Genomic DNA, 21108 nt, shown 5'->3' with positions numbered 1-21108 from the left:
ACTGGGAATGGCAGCTCCACAGCCTCCTGATGAGGGGGAGCAGAGGATGGGAACTCGGTAACCTCTTGGCGGGTGCCGTGTGTGCTGAGAATAGGGGCTTCACAGCCTCCCAGCGGGTGTGAAGGGGGCAGGAAACAGGGCAGCCACCCCATGGAGGGGTTCCCTAGTAGTGGGAGCTGCCTCCCCCTGGCATGGGGCACCAGGGAACGAAGCAGCTGTGCCATAGCAGAGCTTGCTGGCAGCGGGGGCTGATGCCAGGGGTGCCAAGGAATGGGGCAGCTTCCCATGAAGGAGCTCCCCTGCAGCTGGAGCTGCTGCCCCGAGGCATAGGGCAGCCTCCACAGACCAGCTCCCTGGCAGTGGGTGTGCTGCTCCGAAGCCCAGTATGCCAGGGAACAGGGTAGCTGCCCTGAGGTGGGGCTCCCTGGCAGCAGAGGCTACCACTCTGGGACACTGGGTGCCAGGGAACAGAGGCCCACAAAATATGGGACAATTTGCCCCTTCTCCTAAAAAAGTCAGGATGCTCCTGGAATAACTTAAATAAGGGACTATTCAGGGAAAAACGGCCATCCTAGCCACCAGGCCTGGCTCTCAGTGTTCTGGGCTGTTATTTAGCTGTAATTTACCCCAAAATGTCTTCTAAGCGCCCAGTCAGCAGCGGAAGTGCTGGTAAGGCTGGTGCACAATATTGACCTCCCATGGTCTGACAAATTCTCTCGTTCGGCACTGGTCAGGTCCTGAGGGTGCTGGACGAGAGATGTTCAACTATAATCTAATTCCATTAAGGAAAACTGCAGGAGCCCCCAGCCCCAACTTACATCCATGTCATCGCAGAAGACCGAATATGCTCCATACTGCAGCCGGCACTGATGGCTGACGTCGTAGAGGACGCCTGGTGGAACCAAAGGGTAGTCTACCACTTCTTTGGCAGGCGGGTCATCCAGACACAAGCCCCAGCCACGACTGCAGATATGAAACAGATCAGTCAGAATCCAGCAGGTGGGGTTAAGGCAGGGCAAGAAAAGAGCCATCAGAACCGGCTCCGGCCGAACGTAAGAACTGCTGTTAAAAACAAAAGGACGAGTTTGACTCTTGTGCACCAAGGGCAGCCCTGGGCCCCCAGCCAGCTGCAGCAGGTGAGCAGCAGTAGCTGTTGGCTCGGATACACTACCAAACCTGAGATTACACAGGAGAACCTGTTTGAATGGGCTCTCCAGACCACAAATAGCAGACTCAGCACAGAGGGTGAAAGCAGGTGCAACTCCATAGAAATCAATGGTGTTACGTTCACTTAACCCAAAAATAAGACCCCAGAGGTTTCAATGAGCTGAGCCAGTGAGGATGTAAGGCCTGGCAGTGCTCACCACTTGCCCTTGGACATGTCCACACAATGCTGCCTGCATGAGAAAGCATTGCCTCTTGGCTCTTGTTCTACCTGGAAGATATTTCAGAATGCAGGACCCATTTTACTCCCACTGAAGTCAATAGTGAAACTCTCAGCCTGTGGCCCCTTTGTGCACCAGACTCCACTGAAAACTGCACCAAAGAGATCCCACACGTACCATGAACTCAAGGGAAGAAAAAGCTTCCCCTCATCGGTCTGAACGCAAATAACTGGCAGACACCTCCAGCCTAAAGTCTCAGCCAAAATGGGAAAGCAGCCTGGTTTTTACTGTGGTACCCTGAAAGCACTCAAGCAAGCAATGACTGTGCTGTACCACACTCTCACGAAGCAGAGCACAAAATCCTGCTCCACCAGACTCTTAACCCACCAAGAGTAAAGACATTTGCTATGAAATTACACTCCCGGAGAGCAGCTGTTAGCGTTTTTCTTGCACCAGGTTAATTTGAGACGCAAACCTGAAGCTACAGATGCTTTCCTCAAGCCTCAGCAGAAGCAGCCCTCACGCCCCTTGCCCCATTCATTAGTTTTGCTCTGTGCAGAGTTTGAGGAGGTGGCAGTCTTGCTGCAAACAGCTTGTGCTTTAAATTCTCCCCTTGCAAGAGTATACCGGAGGGCTGGGAGCTCTTGGCCTTGCTGCTGTTACGGGAGACACTTTTCCTTGTTCCCATCATCTGGCTGCACGTCTGATGCTTTGGAAGCCACGGCTAGTAAGTCTTGACAAAACCTGCACTCATTCCCACCCCGCACTCTAGCTGTTAAACAATATCTCCTGTTACTTGTTTCCCTTGCAGGTCTCTGAGAGGGGTCATTGTAGCGCAATGGCTGTTATCAGATGGAAGAGACAGCTCTGGTTTGGTTGGTCATTTAAAATAAAATAACTCTCAGACTCTTTGTCACAACTCCTCTGAAAGGAGCACAGCCTAAGGTCATGAGCTGCAAAATCAGGTCAGCTAAAGAGATGCCATCAGTGCCAATATGGCAATAAACAGTCAGGATACCTTAATGGCAAGTCAGGAAGGGAATGTTAAGGCGAGTGTTACCAGACTCAACCTGTGCCCAGTTATAATTAGCATAGTAAGTTGTGGGTGCTTTCTACTCTATGTAGGACAAGGAAGGGCATGACAAATGTGAGTGTGTGGAAAAGACTATGCTCTTCTGTGATCCTTTTGGTGTTTATGTTCTCGTTGCTCGGTGTAATTTAAGAAAGACCAGCTGCTGCACTCAAAAGGATGCCAGCATGTGTAGGAGACCGATCAGAGGAGCCACCCGTCAAGTTGTGACAATGTTTACGTCCACAGAGCCATGAGATGTAGACAAAACTAGCAGCACTTTGACTAGATTCAGGAACAAAAAACAAATGGTGTTTCAAAGCACCACAGCAGGGGGGGACAGAGGCAAAATATTTTTAAACAAATATTTACCAGCAATGGGAAGAAATCTGTAAGGATGTTTACGTTACAGTGGATTTTAACTCTGCGGAAGAGGTAATGTCACAGACAAAATAGACAAAAAGAATGATTTCCGCTGCACAGCAGTTATTTCCCCCTCCTGCCTTTTGCTTTACGGATACCCAGAAAGTTTTGTAGTCAGCCCATGCCACTGTGCTTGCCTTGCAAACTGAGAGGGGATGTAGTTTAACCAGCTGAGCTCATTATTCTGGGGCAAAGCTGGAGCATTTAAAGAAGATGGAAGGTATTTCTCAGCAACTGTACAGACAAACTTCAATTGCTTTTTAAGCCTTGTGTTTTGGAGAAGATGACGTTTTAGGGCATAACAGCAAAAGCATCCCCCATTTCAACAGCACTTTCTGGACAGAACAACTCCAACACTGTTAACATATATACTTGGTCCTGCTGAAACACAGCAGGCTTCAAAGTGGAGGGCAGCAATCCACCACCAGGCACCACAAACAGGGAGGGGTAATGCAGGCCAAGGATGGGGGGGACAAACAAAGACAAGCCAGTGCCACGAGAGTTCCAAACCATGCATAGCAGACAGGATTTTGCCATGAAGGTCTTGTTCAGGAGACACCCCGCCCCCGCCCATACTTCAGTCAATGAGTGTCCGTCCGGTGTGGGAAAGATGTTCCTGACCCAGGGTTTAGCTCTGTCATTCCAGGGAGCCAAGCTTACACCGAAACGCAGCTCACCTGCCCGTGCTAGAATTTCACGACTAACACTGACTGATTTGGACAAAGCAAGTCAGAAGCATCCAGACTCTTCCAGAATAAAATCAAGTGACGCAAAGGTCTGGGGTTCAACCCGAGGTCCCTTCCGGCCCTTTTAAAAGTAGCTTTTGCAAGAACATCCCCCTTCTGGGCTGTCCTGATGATTTCAGGTGCCCTGGGCAGCCCGAGCACCTGCATCCCACCTCCCTGCTGGGGAGCAGGGCAGCAGCTCTGCAGGGTGGGGGCTGTACTGAGGGCTGAGGGGGAAGGAGCAGGGCAGGGAGGCTGGTGGGGTAACAGGAGGAAGGGGGAGCAGTGCATCCCATCAGTGCTGTGGCCTGGAAGTGGAAGAAGGAGGCCAGGGGACCAAGGCCACCAGAGCTGTGGGGTAGTCAGAACAGGGCCGGGGGCTGGGGAATTCAGCTGCTGGGCCAGGATGCAGGGGCGGGGGCTGAGGGATTAGGGCAGCTGGAGGCTGCCCTGGCCTCCAGCTGCACTGGACATACACAGGCGCAGCACAGAGAGGCAAAGTGGTGCCCCATACAGCAGCATACTCTGCACATGCCTCAGGATGACCATGTCCCTCTCAGCTTGCACTGGAGGTCGGCCTACTGCCAAAGGGCTCGGGGAGGGAGAATTTAGCGATTAGCTCTCCCCCATTCAAGCCAAAGCTCTCATAACCACGGGGCAGGAAGAAGGCAAAGCCCCTCGGAAAGCACAGATGTTATGTGAACTTGCTAGAAATGCTGATACTTTGGTCCTGAGAGACATGCTAATTTACTAACTATATGAATGGGGCACGTCTATCCCGGAGAGGTGGGCAGATAAGGAAAGGGTTGAGTGCAGGGACCTGATGGTTCTCTAATATGTAACAAAAGAGGGTAATAGTAAACAAAACATCTTCCAATGACAGTAACAGAGAGGAAGCCGTGCTAGTCTATACACTATCAAAACAAAAAGCAGTCAAGTAGCACTTTAAAGACTAGCAAAATAGTTTATTAGGTGAGCTTTCGTGGGACAGACCCACTTCTTCAGTCTTTAAAGTGCTACTTGACTGTTTTTTGTTTTGATCTTCCAACGAGTCTCAGATCTCGCCAGCCATTCAAAGCGGGCTGGTCTTCGGACAGGCTTCCCCAGAAAGGGAACATACGGAGCAGAGGACCCTGTTTGGGCTGGGACAGGCCCTCAGCTGAGTTTCTCGGGGTAGTTTCTGACTTGCTGGTGAGAGGGTTGAGCCCGAACTATGCCTGCCGCAATCACGTTTGCTTGCACAACGCTTCCCAGCCTTCTGACATGGAATCCGAAACTCAAGTGTAATCTTAGAACAGACGTGTGTAGCAACCACCTGACAAGACTTTAAACTCCCAGCTCCTAGTAATCACCTCAGTCAGGTCATGATATGCACAAAGACATTCCTAGGGGAGTTGTTATAAAACTGCAACCACTTATTGCCTTATCATTAGGGTCTCAATTTATGTCTGCTTACAAAGCCCATGACTTCTGCCAGGATTAGCATGCACAAGCAGGACAAGGACTCTTTGCTTAATTTAGCTTTACGCTTTTGTCTCCAAATGAGCTACAAGAGACTGCCGGGCCCCATCACAAGATGTCTCCCCAGCTCCCTGCAGGAGTGCAACCCAGGGCCCATTTACCAGGAACAAGCTGCAGATTTTTTCTGTAATATGTAGTCACAACTGATTTCCTCACTCTGGAGAGGTCACGACCTTAGTTTCATCACTTCAGGGAAGGAGGTCTCAATGAAGCAAACAGGGCTAACAGCAGACATTCTGGCACTTCGTACAGTTAATGTCAATGACCTGCTAAAACAGTTTGTCAGCACCAAAGCTCACTGACCCTCAGGCCTGCCTCTCCTAGTGACAGCCCTCGAAAACGAAGCTGGTAGGTACTGTGAAGTACACCTCTAAAGGGGGCTGCACTTCCGCAGCTACCACTGTACTCAGTCTCTGCTATCTCTCGATCTGCTGATGCACCTCACTAGCCACCTTCCCCTGTCTCATAGCTCATTCTTTAATCTCTTGAAATAGTCTGTCTTTCCGTGCTTACTTGGGAAGAAGGACGACCAGGGTTGCCAATACAGGTTTATCGAATTCTAAAGCCTTCGGAGGCTAGTAAAAGGCCGTGAGACAGGAGGGAAAATGGGTCAGGTGCCCTCTGTGCACTTGTTCCTGATCTGCTTTCATTGCCATCCAGAGCTTTTGCTTTACTACTCAGGGGCTTGTCTATATGACCCAGTCCCACCACTTTAAAATTAAAGAGCTTATTTAAACCAGCTGAGCTCAGCTAATACAAACCCCCGCCTGGATCCTCCCATTTCAGTGTACACGTGGGTTATAGCAGCATAAGGTGTCTGGGAACAGGTTTACGCTAGCCCCAATAAAACAGCCTTAAACCAAAATCAGAGCATCTAGGCAAGGGGTTAACTCGACTGATTTACAAAGTACCTGTCCTACCATGGCGTAAGTCAATTATTCAAGCAGCAAGCTCCCTTATGAGTCTTGCCTCACAGGGTCCTCTCCACACAGTGCTTTGAACAACACGGGGCAAGAGCCACCCCAGCTGGGACTTGCCCCAGTGACCCTCAGACCCAACCGTGGCAGACCTACTTCTTTGTCTTCTTGAAGAAGAATTTTCAGTCTGCTTTGGAAAGAGAAACTGCTGAACTCTCTTTCATATTCAAATCCGACACATTAACACATGGTTTGAACCAGGATGCAAATCTTCTGGGACATTATAGGGGCTCTTTTGCATACTTGGCTTAATCTAGTTCTTGACTTCCCCACCCCCACCCCGCCCCCTCTGCTCTCTGATTTGCTCACCTTGATAATTTTTTTTCTGATTTGTCAACCTTGATTACTGTTTTTGGCTCTCTGTGCCTTAAATATTGAGTTGTTCTGGTCTGGCTATGGGCTGAAGAAGTGGGTCTGTCCCATGATAGCTCACCTAATAAATCATTTTGTTAGTCTTTAAAGTGCTACTTGACTGCTTTTTTGTTTTGGTAGTATATAGACTAGCACGGCTCCCTCTCTGTTACTTCTTCAGCTAAAGGAGAGTCACCATCAGCTGTAGATAGCAGTACGATCTGGCATCTCCTCCCAATTCACTGTGGATCCAGTCGCTTCACAAAAGTCTAGCCGCAGTGAGGAAGGAGCAGGAGGAGGTGATTCTGCAGACCCACTGCTGGAGTAGTCGCCTCTGTGTTTGTGACCTCACCCAGCTGAGTGCTGTTGAATTCCTTGTGAGGTGATAGTAGTGTTCAGCTGCACGTGTATCCAAGCCTGGAGGGCTCAAAGCCAGGCATGCAGCTCATGGGGATGCATGTCCGGGGCAGCTCTCAGCTTTGGATGAATTGTTTTCAGATGTTCAAATCTTTTCTGGATTTCTTCTCTCCTCCACAGAAAATTGGACATTGCGATTCTCAATGTAAAGACTGTTCCAGGTCCATCTAACAAGCAGAGGCCATGAGGGTCTAATTCCTTATCTTATTCCTCTTACTTTTCTGCCAACATTATTCTAACACCACAAACATTTCAGTGCTCACTCCATCCCTCTTCTGCTGCCTGAGGGATGCCCCAGCCAAGGGGATACTTTTGCTGAAGTGGTCTCTCCCCTTGAAGAAGGAGCTGCCTTCAATGGGGGAGGAGAGAGAAACGAAGTGGAAATGCACCCAGATGGTCCATTTTTTCCTTGGGTCACTGAGTGCGACTTAAGAATATGGCGATCAGAAGATTCCTATTCTAAAAGGGAAGGTTAAAAATATAGGGTCAGATCTCTAGCTGGTGAAAATCAGCATAGCTCCACATCAGCTTACTCCACCTGGAGACCAAGGCTGTGGGCGGTGATTTAGAGCTCAGACTCTGAAATAAGGGATGAGTCACTCAGCCAACCCCTGCACCATGCACATAGTTGCACAGTTCCTTGGATGAAGCTACGAATTCCCCTAGCATTGTTTCTTGAAGGCTCCTCATTCTTTCCTAGTCTCCCTGCAATAATGAGGAGAAATATCTCAGCAGTACATGGCACTTGCTGATGGATGCAAATCTCTAGCAGCGGTCTGAAGGACCCCATACCAAACTGAGGAGTCAGCAAAGTGGTGCTAAAAATAAACAGCTGTACAAAAGAATGTGCCTCAGCCTGGCTGCAGCATGGAATGCCTCTTGCCCAGAGACAAACAGAATTCGTTTGCTTTGGAAAGTCGCTCAGTGCAGAGCAGAGGGTCAGGCTTTCCTCCAAGCCATGGCCTGTGGAATACCAGGTCTCAAGAACATGGAAAGGGCAACTTGGACAAGCCAGGACTGTGTTTTCTCATTGGATGTTTGCAGTGGAGCTGGGAACGTCTCCTGTGAAGCAGAAACAAGAGGTAACAAGCACTCCATAGCTACTGCTTGCAGTGCGTGTCTGGCCCCAGACTGCCACCAATCCCGTGTGCCACTGCAAGGCGCTAACGGAGTGGTACGTTTCAGACTGAGGCGTCCCCTTTCTCCCATGCACACTGCATTACTTACATTGTGCAGGGCTCGGGAGGGCAGCGGGGGCTGCAGAGTGGCAAAATCTCTACCCTTCTCCAGGGAAGGGGCAGAACCTTGAATCTACTCCTGATATGTCCAGCAGTGGGCTCTGCCAACCTATCTGGACACATGCATTGCAGCCAGTCACAGTGTAAGCCTCCCTAGAGCAGCAGGGAAGCTGACCAGAGCTTGTGACTGCTCAAGTCATCCTGTCTCGTGGACAGCACAGCAACCTGCTGCCCTGTGCTGCCACGTGACAGTCTCGCTGTGGGGAGCGAATCACCTCCGTGCTTTTCGAGGGGAGAGTCTCAAAGGTACAATGGGAAGCAAACACCCCTTTGTGACTTTGCAACCCGCCCTCCAATTTCAGTGTGATGTAAAAATGACATGAGCTATTGCACAGGTTCCTCAGCTTCTCCCTAGGGCCAGACTTGGTTCAAGCACTTGGAGCAGGTTCTTCTCTGGTGTGAAAGAGGAGTAACGCTGGTGAAACCATCAAAGCGACACGGGTGTGAGTGAGGGCAGAACTAGCATTCCTGGGCATGCAAGCAGGCCAGCTGCTGTCTTTACAGTACCCAGGCAACCAATTAAACAGAGAAAATTGTATGGGTCTTAAAGAGCTAAACTGAGAGCAACAATCTAACATACACATTCCAAAAAACAAAACAAACCAGCAGTCCTGTAGCACTTTAAATACCAAAGAAATGATTTATTAGTTGATGAGCTTTCATGAGACAGACCCACTTCTTCAGATCTGGAAATTCTGATAAAGTGGGTCTGTCCCATGCAAGCTCATCACCTAATAAATCATTTCAATTGTGTTTAAAGTGCTACAGGACTGCTGATTTGTTTTGTGAAGATACAGACTAATACAGCTACTTCTCTGCAACTATCCCAAAGAACAGCTACTATATCATAGCGCCTCCAGTTCTTTTGTGTAAGATACGGCACAATATCACATGGTTATGTGATGTGACATCAGGACATGGGATCCAGAAAGCTTTGTGTGATTTAAAAGTGCATTAGCAAATTGGGGTTAACAGCCAATGGCACAAGGTAACAAAAGGTAGAAAAGAATGAAACTGAAGTTTTACACAGCTCTGGAGCCTGAAAATGAGTTGAGACCAGTAGGCAGGAGGGCCATCATTGCAGGGGGGAAGAAAACAAGAGGCAGTTTGGAGAGGAGATCAGTAGCATTGTTACAATGTTCTCTTTTCAGTAAGAGACAGGAATAATCCTGGTGTGCAGTCCTGGTCCTCAGGAAGTCAGTGGGAAAATTCCACTGATTTCGGCCACATCTTGGGTGCGTCTACACAAGGAAGTAACTTCGAAGTTAGGCACTACTTCGAAGTAGCCAGCAGAGAGTCTGCACACATTTTCCCTTACTTGGAAGTTAACTTTGAAGTAGGGAGCCCAACTTCAATGTCCTTACTCCATTCCCAGGAAGGGAATAGTTCCCCACTTCGAAATTTAATTTCAAAGTAGGGTGTGTGTAGACACTCAACTTCCAAGTTATTTTTGTAATATAGACACAGCACTTGTCATCTAACTATACGAAAGCAAATTCCTTTCTGCTCCCCAAACTCCTTCCCTGTCAGTCTCTCAAAATCATACACCAGTGATCTGGAGTCTGGACACAAGAGGACTCGTTAATGATAAATGGGGAAAGAACAAGGTTGCACATACCCGCTAATTCGCTCAGTTCCTGCATTAAGATAACATTCCATAGGTGGCTTTATGTTCGTGTCAGCAAATTGGCATTGTATGAAAATCTCAATAATTTGTCATAACGTGGGGACAGAAGGCACGTCAGAGGCCAGCATTTGCCGGAGACATATAAGGAAAAATTTCAAGTGACGCATGTTCTAGAATGTCAAAAATATTAGCTGACAATTCCCAAAGGTTCCAACCTCTCTGCCTTCATCTGCCAATATGAAGAACAGCTGCACCTCACTGCTCAGCACATTTTTTTGGCATGGACCACATCTAAGACAGAATGCCCTTTAAATTGGCATTTCAGTGAGAAGCACTGCTGCCAAGAGTAAAAATCCTAGTCACAGTAGAGGCTGAGCAATTATCTCCGGCAGCTCTAGTGAGAAAGAGTCTTTCCTTCACCAATGAAGTGCTTGTGGTTCCCTTTTAAGGCACCCAAAATACAGCACTATGACAATTAAAAATGCATCCCAAGTACATTAACCTTGAGAGACCAGTAACAGAGAGGAAGCCGTGCTAGTCTATATACTATCAAAACAAAAAGCAGTCAAGCAGCACTTTAAAGACTAGCAAAATAGTTTATTAGGTGAGCTTTCGTGGGACAGACCCAAGTGGGTCTGTCCCACGAAAGCTCACCTAATAAACTATTTTGCTAGTCTTTAAAGTGCTACTTGACTACTTTTTGTCTTGAGAGACCCGTAGATGAGAAACCACCCCTTACGGCCCTGTGTCCTTGTCAAGTCTTGATGTGGATGGATCAAGGTTACACAGGCCCCAAACTCAACAACAATTCAGACCTGTTCTTTCTCCAGAAAGTTCATTGTCCCAGGCAAACCCACTCACCCTGCATCTCAGCCCGAAATGGATGCTTATCCTTCTTCCACTCTCAGGTCCTTGATCTTCCTACCAAAGACTGAGGTAGCCCAGCCACTCCAAGCCCATGCAGAAGGCAGCCAGCCAGCCAGGAACAATGAAACCTGCTCCTCTGAGTCCAGCTCTGCATTTCATCCCTGCCCCCTCTGCCTACAGTGCCTGCCTCCTGACTGACTGACTGACTGACTGACCAACCAGCCCCAGTGTTAGTACAGCTATGGAAGGAAGGCAAGGAGAGAGGGTGGGAGACTTACTCAAGGAATCGTGTGACGTACTCCCTGCTGCAGCGGGACCAGGTGAGTGGAGAGGTGTCGTACAGGAGCTGTGGAGACATGATGAAAGGTCTTTTCCCAACTGGCTCACAGTCATTGCCGCTTCCATCATGCTGAATCCCAAAACTGTGTAAGAGCACAGTCCCACAAAGAAGAGGTGAGCTGCATGCTTGGATACAACCACACAGGTGCTTCGTTTTTGAGCACATTCACATCAAGCCTCACATGACAAAGACCTAGGATGGGGTCTCCCAGATACTCTGTGCTGAACACGCCACAGCTCTGTGCAGACTTCACCTCTTCACCAAATTCAGTGAAGCAGATCCAACGTAGGACAAGTCACATTGCTGGCAGCATGAAGTCACTTGGCTCCATGGCCTGGGCACTGGCTTGGGAGCCAGGAGACCTGTGACCTATTCCCACTTCATCCCTTGATCTGCTATGTGACTGGCAACAAGCGTTTTTCCCCCACATCCTCCATGTCTGCTCAGATTGCGTGGCAGGGATGCCTGGGTGCCATACAGTGCTTCAGCCACAGCAAGGGCCATGATATACTACTATGGTGCCAATAACTGATCGTTACATGGAGGGAGGAGGGTATAGCTGGGCAACGTGGGTTGCCCCCACTCAGTAACTGTACTAGACACAGATTTTGTGCAGGGCCTCTCGTAGCAGAGGATGGAGACGTAGGATCACAGGACTGGAAGGGACCTCGAAAGGTCATCAAGTCCAGTTCCCTGCCCTCACAGCAGCACCATCCAGACCATTCCTGCCGGGATTTGTCTGACCTGCTCTCCACCACCAGCGACAGAGATTCTACAACCTCCCTGGTAGGGCCGTCCCTACCCATGCCAGTGCCCTACTTAGCTCAGCACCAGCACTTTCCCCACGTGGGGAGGGGGTGAAGAGGAGCCACTCTACAGGGGCAGCTGTAGGAGGCCAGAAGCTGTGAGGGGCAGAGTGTTCCCAACTCTCCTGGACCAGACGGACCAGATGCTATTTGCTGCAGCGGTGTCTGGTCCATCCTAGAGCAGGGCAGGAAGGGCAGCTCACCTGCAGCCTCAGGGCTGCAGGCGGGAGGCAGGGGCAACAGCTGGAGGAACAGGGGATGGCCAAGCTGCCTGTGGGAGAGAACAGCACTTTGAAGGGGAGGCCACACCGCCTCCCTCCAGCTGCTGGCTGTGCTGCTGCTTCCTGCTCACTGGAGTCCTCCAGCGCTCCCTGCAACTGGAGTGCAACTGGTGAGTGGGGACTGGACACTGAGCCTTCGGGGGAGGGGAGCATTATCCAGGGGATGGAGATAGGGGATACCAAAGCCCCAGTGCTGAGCGCCATGGGGGTCCCCAGGCACACGCAGACTAGGGCCCCAGGTGGCCCATCCAACTGCATATGCCCAAAGGTGACCATGCTCCCTGGGCAGTGTGAGCTTCACTGCTGGAGGTGGGGATGTGGACATGGGGTAGGATTCACTGCTAACTGCACAAACCCAGAGACCCTCACACCTGCCCCACTGTCTCCCTGAGATCCTGCCCCCTTGCTCCATCTCTCCTCCCTCAGTCACTCACTGTCCTCCAGAGCGGGCCGGGAGTTTGGGTGCAGGAGGGGGGGATGAGTGCCGGCTCTGGGAGAAAATCTGAGTGTGGGCTCTGGGTGGGGCAGGAGGTTGGGGTACAGGGTGGGGTGAGATGTTCAGGGCAGCTCCCAAAAGCAACCAGCACATCCCTCTAGTAGTGACTCCTGCCCACAGGCACCATCCCTGCAGCTCTCACTGGCTGCAGTTCCTGGCCAATGGGAATTGCAGACTTGACATCTGGAGTGAAGGCAGCATGCAGAGACCCTCTACCCAACTCCCCTGGGGCTGCCCCGGCTCAGGCAGGGACACATGCTGGCTGCTTCCTGGAGTGGTACAGGGCCAAAGCAGGCAGGGAGCCCCGCTGCACAACAATTAGCTAGCTAAAACCTCCTGGATTGGTTGCAGTAGCCTCCAGGAGATATAGTCTGATTCTAAGAGACTCTCAGCAAAACTGGGGGGATTGGGAAGCCTAACATGCAGTGGGTTTGCAGCTGTCCTGCAAGGGCAGGGTGCAGACCAGGACAGCACGCACAGTGTATAACACACAGCAAACCCTGTATCATTCAGTCTCCCCCTTTTTCTGGCTGCACGAGACCTGTGAGTGGTTTGCAGTTTCCTCAGATTAAGTTGTTTGATGTCTGATGCACTTTAATGTGACTGTTTGTAAGCCCACAGAAAGTGTTTGGTCCTTGCTGTGGCTGAGCTATGCTGGGTTAGTTATGATTGGTGAGATAAGTCACATGGTATTGTTTCTGTTCCTTGATTGGGGCATGCATGCTACAGCCGTTAAGTATGAATCCAACATTTGGTTTCCACGGCTACTCATGGGTTGGGCTTTGCAATTGGCTTGCTGCAAATTTGCTGCCAGCAAAGCATGCTTGCCTAAGTCGTTCTGAGATGTGACTGGGCAAAGGGCAATGTGTGCAGATCAAGCAAAGCTGGACAAAATTTGAGCAGACACTGGCAGCTCTTTCTATGCAGTACTGCCCAAGGCTTGCAGTGAGGCGCTGAGTCTACAGCGGCAAGACTGCCAGGCTCCCACAGTGTGGAGGCCCAAGTGGTGGCACGCACTTAAAATGTTACCAGGTCCCCTGATGAGGAGAAGGGGCAAATGCCCCAGGGCCCAGAGATCAAAAGGGCCAGGGACCCCTGACCATCAGTGCCACTACAGTAGCAGCCAAAGCCCCAGGCAGTGGGACTGACAGACACCATGGGCCCTGTGGCAAGGTGGCAGGAGGGGCCTGGCTCTGCACCCCTGTAAGGGAAGCAAGGGCAGAAAGGGTGGGGCTTGGGACATTCAGCCCTTAGCACGGCTCGGATCACAATGCAAGGTTCCCCCTGCCACAGCCGTGCAGAATTGCAGCAGCCAGAGCTCCAAGCCCCTTTGAATGCCAGACTCACGTGGAACTTCCCCTATTGGCAGGCCTCGCCCCAGACCCTTTACATTGCCACCGGTGCCCCGTGCGGCACACCCTGCTTGTGGGTGCCTAAATCAGACCCCTCCCCTTCCACCCACGGCCTGGTCCCATCCAGGGCACAAACCTGAGCCTCTCTCTCACCTTCCCCAGGGGCCCAGTAAGTATGTCGGCCCTAATGAACTTGACAGTCTGATCTACATAAAAGCCAAAAACTGCAGAGTACAATTTTCCAAAGCCCAACTTAGAGTCACTTGGGTGGTTTTGAAAAATCTTCCACAGCAGTGTCCTCAGCATGACACAATGCCCCATTGTTACTCTACGCCCTTCCGACCCAGAGGGCTGCTGCTCCTCTCTCACTGGTGTAAGATCCAGAGTCTTTTATCTCCCCTCAAGTCAACTGTTACACTGGCCTAAGTCCAGTGCAAGTGAGTCCAGAACAGGTCCAGAGAATTCAGGACGAGAATGATTGGCTAAGTCCAACGGCCTGACAAGGATAATGAAAATTAGCTTGTTTCCAATTTGTTCTCTGCAAAGAAATATTTGCCTCATATGATCACTGCATACACTGGCGTATAGGAACATATTGTTCACAGTCTGAACCTTGGGGAGTCACTGCCTACCTCCTTGTTCCCACACAGGGTTCATTTTGTGCTTTCCCAAATGCATGATCTCCAAGCCTAATAATTCCTTTATTGTTGCTTTCCCACTCATTGAAATGCATGGGCTTAGAAAGGCATTTACTACACACTTTCAGCAGTAAATACATCTAACATAGAAAGCTCCTGGGGACAAGGGCTATAAAAACAATGTATCAAGTTGCTGACAAAGCAAGCAGTAAATGGTGTTACTTAATTTAAAGGCTGTGGTTTACTACAGCTGTCTGTAAGTTGCCAGTTTGGCGCTCTATTCACTTCTGTGTATTTCTGGGGCATCCACTAAAAACGTAATTGAAATAATGTGGCAGAAGGACTGTCTGCAAAGGAGAGAATCTACGGGCATAGTTGATCTCACACCCAGTGAAGAGGAGGAAAATGTAAAGCGAATATTTAATTAATGGATCAATGAATCCAAAGTTTAGTGCAAGTTTCTGAATGTATCAATACATGATACTTTCCTTGAGGTACTTTTTAAGTAAATGTAGAAGAATTTTGAAGTAATCTTTCCTACTGCAAATCCAAACAAGGAAAAGATAAGATTACTGAACAAAACTGATTTAGTTAAACTTCAGATAATATGTGCTTATCCACATAAAGGCAATATGTACAATATGGATGAAATTAACATTTAAAACACAACAGTTTCCTGGAGCTGTATTAATCTGATATTGCATTAAACTGGTTGGAAGAAAACCCCAACCATTTGTCCCCAGTTTGAAGAATGCCTAATTAAGAAGCCTTGTTCAAAACATTTAATAAATTCGAGTTTGATCTTGGGCCAACCCCTTTATAGGACACCATTCAGTTTGCCTGGAAGTCAGAGACACCGATTCAGTCAGAATGGGTCTGACATATGACTGTAACTGGTCTGGGACTCCTGGGAGTGCGCTGAGTCAGTTTAATCTCAGAAAATAATAAAGCTCTAACAATGTAACCCTCCGACCAAAATCCTCTGGGTAAACTCAGAACCTGCACTGACTTCTGAGGGAGTTTTGCTTGACTGAGGCAAGGCTGAGCGCAGACAGCTGTTTCCCAGTTTAGTGTACCACCTGCCCTTTCAAAAATAAGTGCTGAGTCATGTGTCTTTTCAGGAGAGGGGTCACAAAAGAAATTATACACCTACATACCTGTGTCCGAGTTCATGTGCCACAGTGAAAGCCAGGGGAAGTCCTGTATCCTCATTTATATTACAGCTTCGGTGAGGCTGACACATGCCTGACACGTGTGAGAGACCCAGAGTCTCACATGGCCTGTTCATTGCAGCACAGATGTCTTTCCTTTTTCATTCAGAGGGAAAAACAAAACATATACATAGGACAAAGCTGTTGTTCAACTCATCACCTCCTTCAAAGAGTCAACATAAAACTTAGCACAGCTACTGTCTGAAAAGTCTGGAGCAGAATCAGAAAGGAGATTGGAAGGGGGCCTTGAATGTTGGAAGTAATGCAAGGTTTGTACTGAGTAGGGGATGGTGAACATCACCCTGAGTAGGAGGGATCCTAGTCTCACTTCTGGGTAGTAGGCCGTCTGGGGTGCGTACCTTGTTGAGTACAAGTTGCACAGTGCAATTATACCTGCAGCTTATGACTGGTTGGGTGCTGGCGTTCCCTCCTGTGACATGATGTAATATCTAAACTAGCCAACTGTGACATAGACAGTGTGTACATAAAAGGTGACAAGATATTAACTGGTTAAATGGGAACAAAGAATAGATGCATCTGAACATAACAGATTTATGACCCTCTTTTTCCCTTTGCTTTCCAAGGAGCTTAACTTACTATGGAACCTGATTGATTAAACCAGAAGCTGCTTGGTTCCATTAATGCCAATTTAAAAGTACAGCCAGGAATAGTCAAGGAATGTGATGTGACATGACAGCAGCCCAGGGTGTGCTCTGGCAAAGGGACTGCAGCCACCCACAAAGACCGATAACCCCACGGGAACCTACTGCCATGCAGGCTCTTACTTCCGTTTGAAGGTAAATCTGCTGCAGAAAATGCTGGTGGTGGGGCAGTTGCCATATATGTGAATGTATAAGGAATTACTGAAACAGCTGTGATAGTAACAAAGACCAGACTGCAGAGGCCGAATGCCAGAGGAGTGTATACCTTACCCATAAGGAAATCACTCTTGGGGTACAATCCTCAAAGAAGACTAAAGAATCCATGTGCACAAATCCCATAGGATTCCACAGGGGATTAGGCACCCTCCCAGAGGCTCTTTTGCAAATCCTGGCCTTAATCCATAAAACAGCATGGCAAGTCTATAACTGTGAACATACCCAATGGGGGTGAGGAAACTAGAGATGGAGTCAAACTAAAATATTCCATTTGAACATCCCCATAGGCTGGTAAATTTGAATCTGTTTTCCAGACTTAGGTCTGTACTCTGAGGCTAGCACCAATCTTGGGAATAGGGTAATCTGAAAATAGCAGGCAGCATCTCTATCTCGTTACATGTGTAAGCATCAAAAAGGGGCCACATAAAGAAAATGGAATTTAAATAATTTCTCTCTCTCTCTCTCTCTCTCTCTCTCTCTCTCTTGCTTTCTCATTAGATCCCAGCATCTCTACCTCCCAGCATCAGAGGTACTTCTAACTCCGAGACAAACTGCCAAAATCCAAGAGCTAGCACAAGCCTAAAGCACAAAGCAGGATACCTGGTGAGCAAGACAGCTACATCATGATGTAAAGGGTGGGTGTCTCCTTTTACGTTGATGCTTTTCTGCCATTTGCAAAAACTTTTCAAGGTATTGTCCGCGTGGTGGGTGATTTTCAAATCCTCCTGCCAATGGAAGTAAATCAAAGTCTGTTGTCAGGGTGTTGTCCTTTGTGTCACTTAGAGGCACTGCGGGCAGATTCTGATGTCAGTTACACCAAAGTCAGATTGAAAGTAATTATACTGACTCAGATGGAATTACTCCAGATTCACACCACACAGCTGAGATCAGAATCCACCTCTTCTTTACTTTCATTTGACTGTGATCAAATCAAAATGCTAGACAGTCCAAGGAAGGGCATTAAAAAACAAACACTGTAGGAAAATATTCCCATTCGGTTGCTGAATCTTTTACAAGGACATAGTTGGGGGAAACAGATCAAACAGCTTAGCAACCTCAGGCTTAGCTGAGAATGACAACTGCAGCCGGGAGGCACAAAGAACCAGCATTTCACGTTCACCGTAGAGTGCTGCTAGCTGCAGGTCCTATGGGACTAAGCCAGTTCTGGAAACTAGAGTCAGAAAGGAGAGGGCAACATCTGCAGGCAGACACCCTTGCTGACAGCCACTTCTCTGTCAGTCGAGCTATGCCATGCCTAAATGCAACAGGAATTCTGCCCAGCCCAGTAAGGTTAGTGCCCGCAAGCTGCTGGAGCCGGGTGAGCACAATGCTTGTATTTTATTGAGAACTCTCTATGAATTACTAGACGAGTGGCTGCTTCTCAGCACAATGCTAAGATTCCGAAATGTCTCTGCCAGTAGCGCTCCTGCTGTCTTCAAAGAGAATTCCACCCACCCGCATGGCAGTCTCTAAGGCCTGTGTTTATTCTGTGCAAGCTCTCTCTGCACATGCGTATGAAAGCAATGGGTTTAATGGTCTTCCAAGGCCACTTCTCAACTGACCATACAGAAGTAGACTGAGTTGCCAAGATGGAAATGAACCAACAATACTAGTCATATATCAAAACAAAAAGCAGTCAAGTAGCACTTTAAAGACTAGCAAAATAGTTTATTAGGTGAGCTTTCGTGGGACAGACCCACTTCTTCAGACCATAGCCAGATCAGAAGACTCAATATTTAAGGCACAGAGAACCAAAAACAGTAAGCAAGGAGGACAAATCAGAAAAAGATTATCAAGGTGAGCAAATCAGAGAGTGGAGGGGTAGGGGGGAAGGTCAAGAATTAGATTGAGCCAAGTATGCAGACGAGCTCTGCATACTTTGCTCAGTCTAATTCTTGACCTTCTCCCCCACCCCTCCACTCTCTGATTTGCTCACCTTGACAATCTTTTTCTGATTTGTCCTCCTTGCTTACTGTTTTTGGTTCTCTGTGCCTTAAATATTGAGTCTGTTCTGATCTGGCTATGGTCTGAAGAAGTGGGTCTGTCCCACGAAAGCTCACCTAATAAACTATTTTGCTAGTCTTTAAAGTGCTACTTGACTGCTTTTTGTTTTGATAGTGTATAGACTAGCACGGCTTCCTCTCTGTTACTATTAGTCATATAGTTTTCTTTTTTACCTCCTCATCTTCCAACAGGATAAGACGAACTATTGCAATGTGGATTGGGTTTCCAATGCTGGCGTCATGGAATATACCTGCCACCTGCCAAAATATAAACCGCTAATAAAATAATAGCCAGGAGAAAGCAATCACCCTGCTTGCAATACTCATGACAAATGCATCCTATAGGGAAGCATGGTTCTAAAAGACACTGTTGGGTGCTGTAGCTCCAAATCAGAAGCTCCTTACAAGCCAGAATGGGTCTAACTCTCGGACAGTTCAGATCCAGAGCTGGACTTAACCATTAATTACATGGCTACATCTCTACTGACAATCATTAGTGCTGGGAATTTCAATCAAAAACATGCAAGGGAACATGCTCACACTGTGTAATGACCATATACAGTTTCTTAAGGGGAACTGTTCCAACTTGGTCACTGCCAATGAAAAAGTAAATGATATTGCACCCAAGTCTTCTGCCCTCACCATCTTCTGGCTCACTCCCGGTGGTTGATGGGGAGGTGTGACTACCAAGAGAGGGAAATTGCCTTTGTAGTACAATAATCATTCTAAGTCCTTATTCAGTACTAATCTGATCAGATTAAAGGATGACTATTTTTAAATGTTACTGAGTGTCCAGAGAAGCTTAACAAATTTAAAAGTAGCCTCATCGCTCTTCTTTTCTCTCTCTCTCTCTCTCTCTGTGGTCACTCAATAACAAGCAGGACGTCTGTGTCACCTTCCTATTTGTGAGTCTGTTGATGGTTGATCAGCCCAATTCTGGTGCCACAGATCTTATCACATAAGAGGTAGGTGTTAGTAGCTGTTGGAGGGGCACAGGGCAGTTTCCAACACTCTTTTCTTCTCCATTTAGCCTTGCCTTCACTGCAGTGGGACCCCTCAAATTGCACCACCCCCACACAGATTACTGTTCTCCACCGGGGACGGTCTTGGGCAAGGTTCTCCCAGGTGTTGACACCGATGCTGCACTTTTTCATGTGTGCCTTCAGCATGTCCTTATGTCGCTTCCACAGGCCTCCAACACTCCTCTGCCCTTCCCCCACTTTGGAAAACAGAATCTGGTTTGGGAGGCGCTGATCAGACACCCGAACCACGTGACTAGTCCAACAAAGTTGTTGAATGATAATGGCTTCAATGCTGGTCACGTTCAACCCTTCTAGGATGCTAGCATTTGTGCATCTATCCTCCCAAGAGAAATTTAGGATTCTCCTGAGGCAGCGTTGATTATATGGTTCAAGTACCTTCAAACGATGCTTGTATGTCATCCAGCTTTCACATGCATATAGTAGCATTGGAACAACCACTGCATGGTATGAAAGGAGCTTTGTCTTGGGATAGACGTCCTGGTTCTCAAAGACCCTTTGTCTCAGGCGGGTGAAAGCAGAGCTTATACTGCTCAGACGACGCTGGATTTCCGCATCAATGTTGACTTTTGTGGAAAGATGACTTTGAAGGTATGGGAAGTGCTCCACATTTTCCAGCAGTTCTCCACTGACTCCAATAGAAGGTGCCTGAGATTGTCCCATCAGTGAATGTTGGTGGTGCACCTTAGTCTTTTTGATGTTCAGTGTGAGGCTGAGAGCCTTATATGCTTCAGCAAAGGCACTTAAGATGGTCTGAAGGGACGTGGGAGAAAGAACTACAACCATGTGGTCATCCATGTACTGGAGGTCATGCTTTTAGCTTTCAGTCTCCTGAGAATGAAAAGCTTCCTAGTCATTCTACAAACAATCTTCACACCATCTGGAAACTTGCCATCAATGAGGTGAAGAGTCATGGTGATAAAGATGCAGAACAGTGATGGGGTAATGACTCAGCCTCACCTGACTCCTGTTTTGAGCTCAAGGGGGTCATTTTGGGATCCGCTGTTGCTCAATTCTGTGGCAGTCATGTTGTCATAAAGCAGCCTTAAAATGCTAATAATTTTTTGGGGGGCAGCCAATCGTTACGAGGATGTTCCACAGGGTGCTCTGATTGACTAAGTCGAAGGCTTTGGTCATGTCGATGAAACTCATATATAAGGGTGTTCACTATTTTTCTTGCAGATGCTGAGGAGAGAAGATCATGTCCACTGTTCCCCAAAATGGCCAGAAGCCACACTGGGATTCTGGGAGAATTACTTCTGAGAGTAGAGGGAGTCAGTTTGCAAGGATTTGAGCTAAGAGTTCTCCTGCTGTTTCCAGGAGGGAGATGCCATGATAGTTTCCACAGTACAAACCTGTCGCCCTTCCTGAAAAGATCAGTGTGTCTCTGAAATTCTGTGGCA

General features: G+C 48.2%; 1 protein-coding gene across 3 annotated transcripts in view; it reads right to left on the bottom strand.

Moving 5' to 3' along the window:
* ADAMTS7 (ADAM metallopeptidase with thrombospondin type 1 motif 7) overlaps nucleotides 1-21108 on the bottom strand; it is a 176166-nt gene that overhangs the window by 134953 nt on the left and 20105 nt on the right. For all 3 annotated transcript variants that reach the window (XM_075006472.1, XM_075006474.1, XM_075006473.1), the window contains exons 5-9: nucleotides 18840-18923; nucleotides 17263-17387; nucleotides 15731-15880; nucleotides 10939-11082; nucleotides 819-963 (exon numbers count right to left, since the gene is read on the bottom strand). In XM_075006472.1, coding sequence (XP_074862573.1) covers nucleotides 819-963; nucleotides 10939-11082; nucleotides 15731-15880; nucleotides 17263-17387; nucleotides 18840-18923 — 648 coding nt within the window. The remainder of the gene's footprint in view (nucleotides 1-818; nucleotides 964-10938; nucleotides 11083-15730; nucleotides 15881-17262; nucleotides 17388-18839; nucleotides 18924-21108) is intronic.

This window comes from Carettochelys insculpta, chromosome 12 (genome assembly GCF_033958435.1).
Source record: "Carettochelys insculpta isolate YL-2023 chromosome 12, ASM3395843v1, whole genome shotgun sequence".
In the NCBI taxonomy this organism is placed as follows: Eukaryota; Metazoa; Chordata; order Testudines; family Carettochelyidae; genus Carettochelys; species Carettochelys insculpta.
This window is presented reverse-complemented; position numbering and strand designations above follow the sequence as displayed.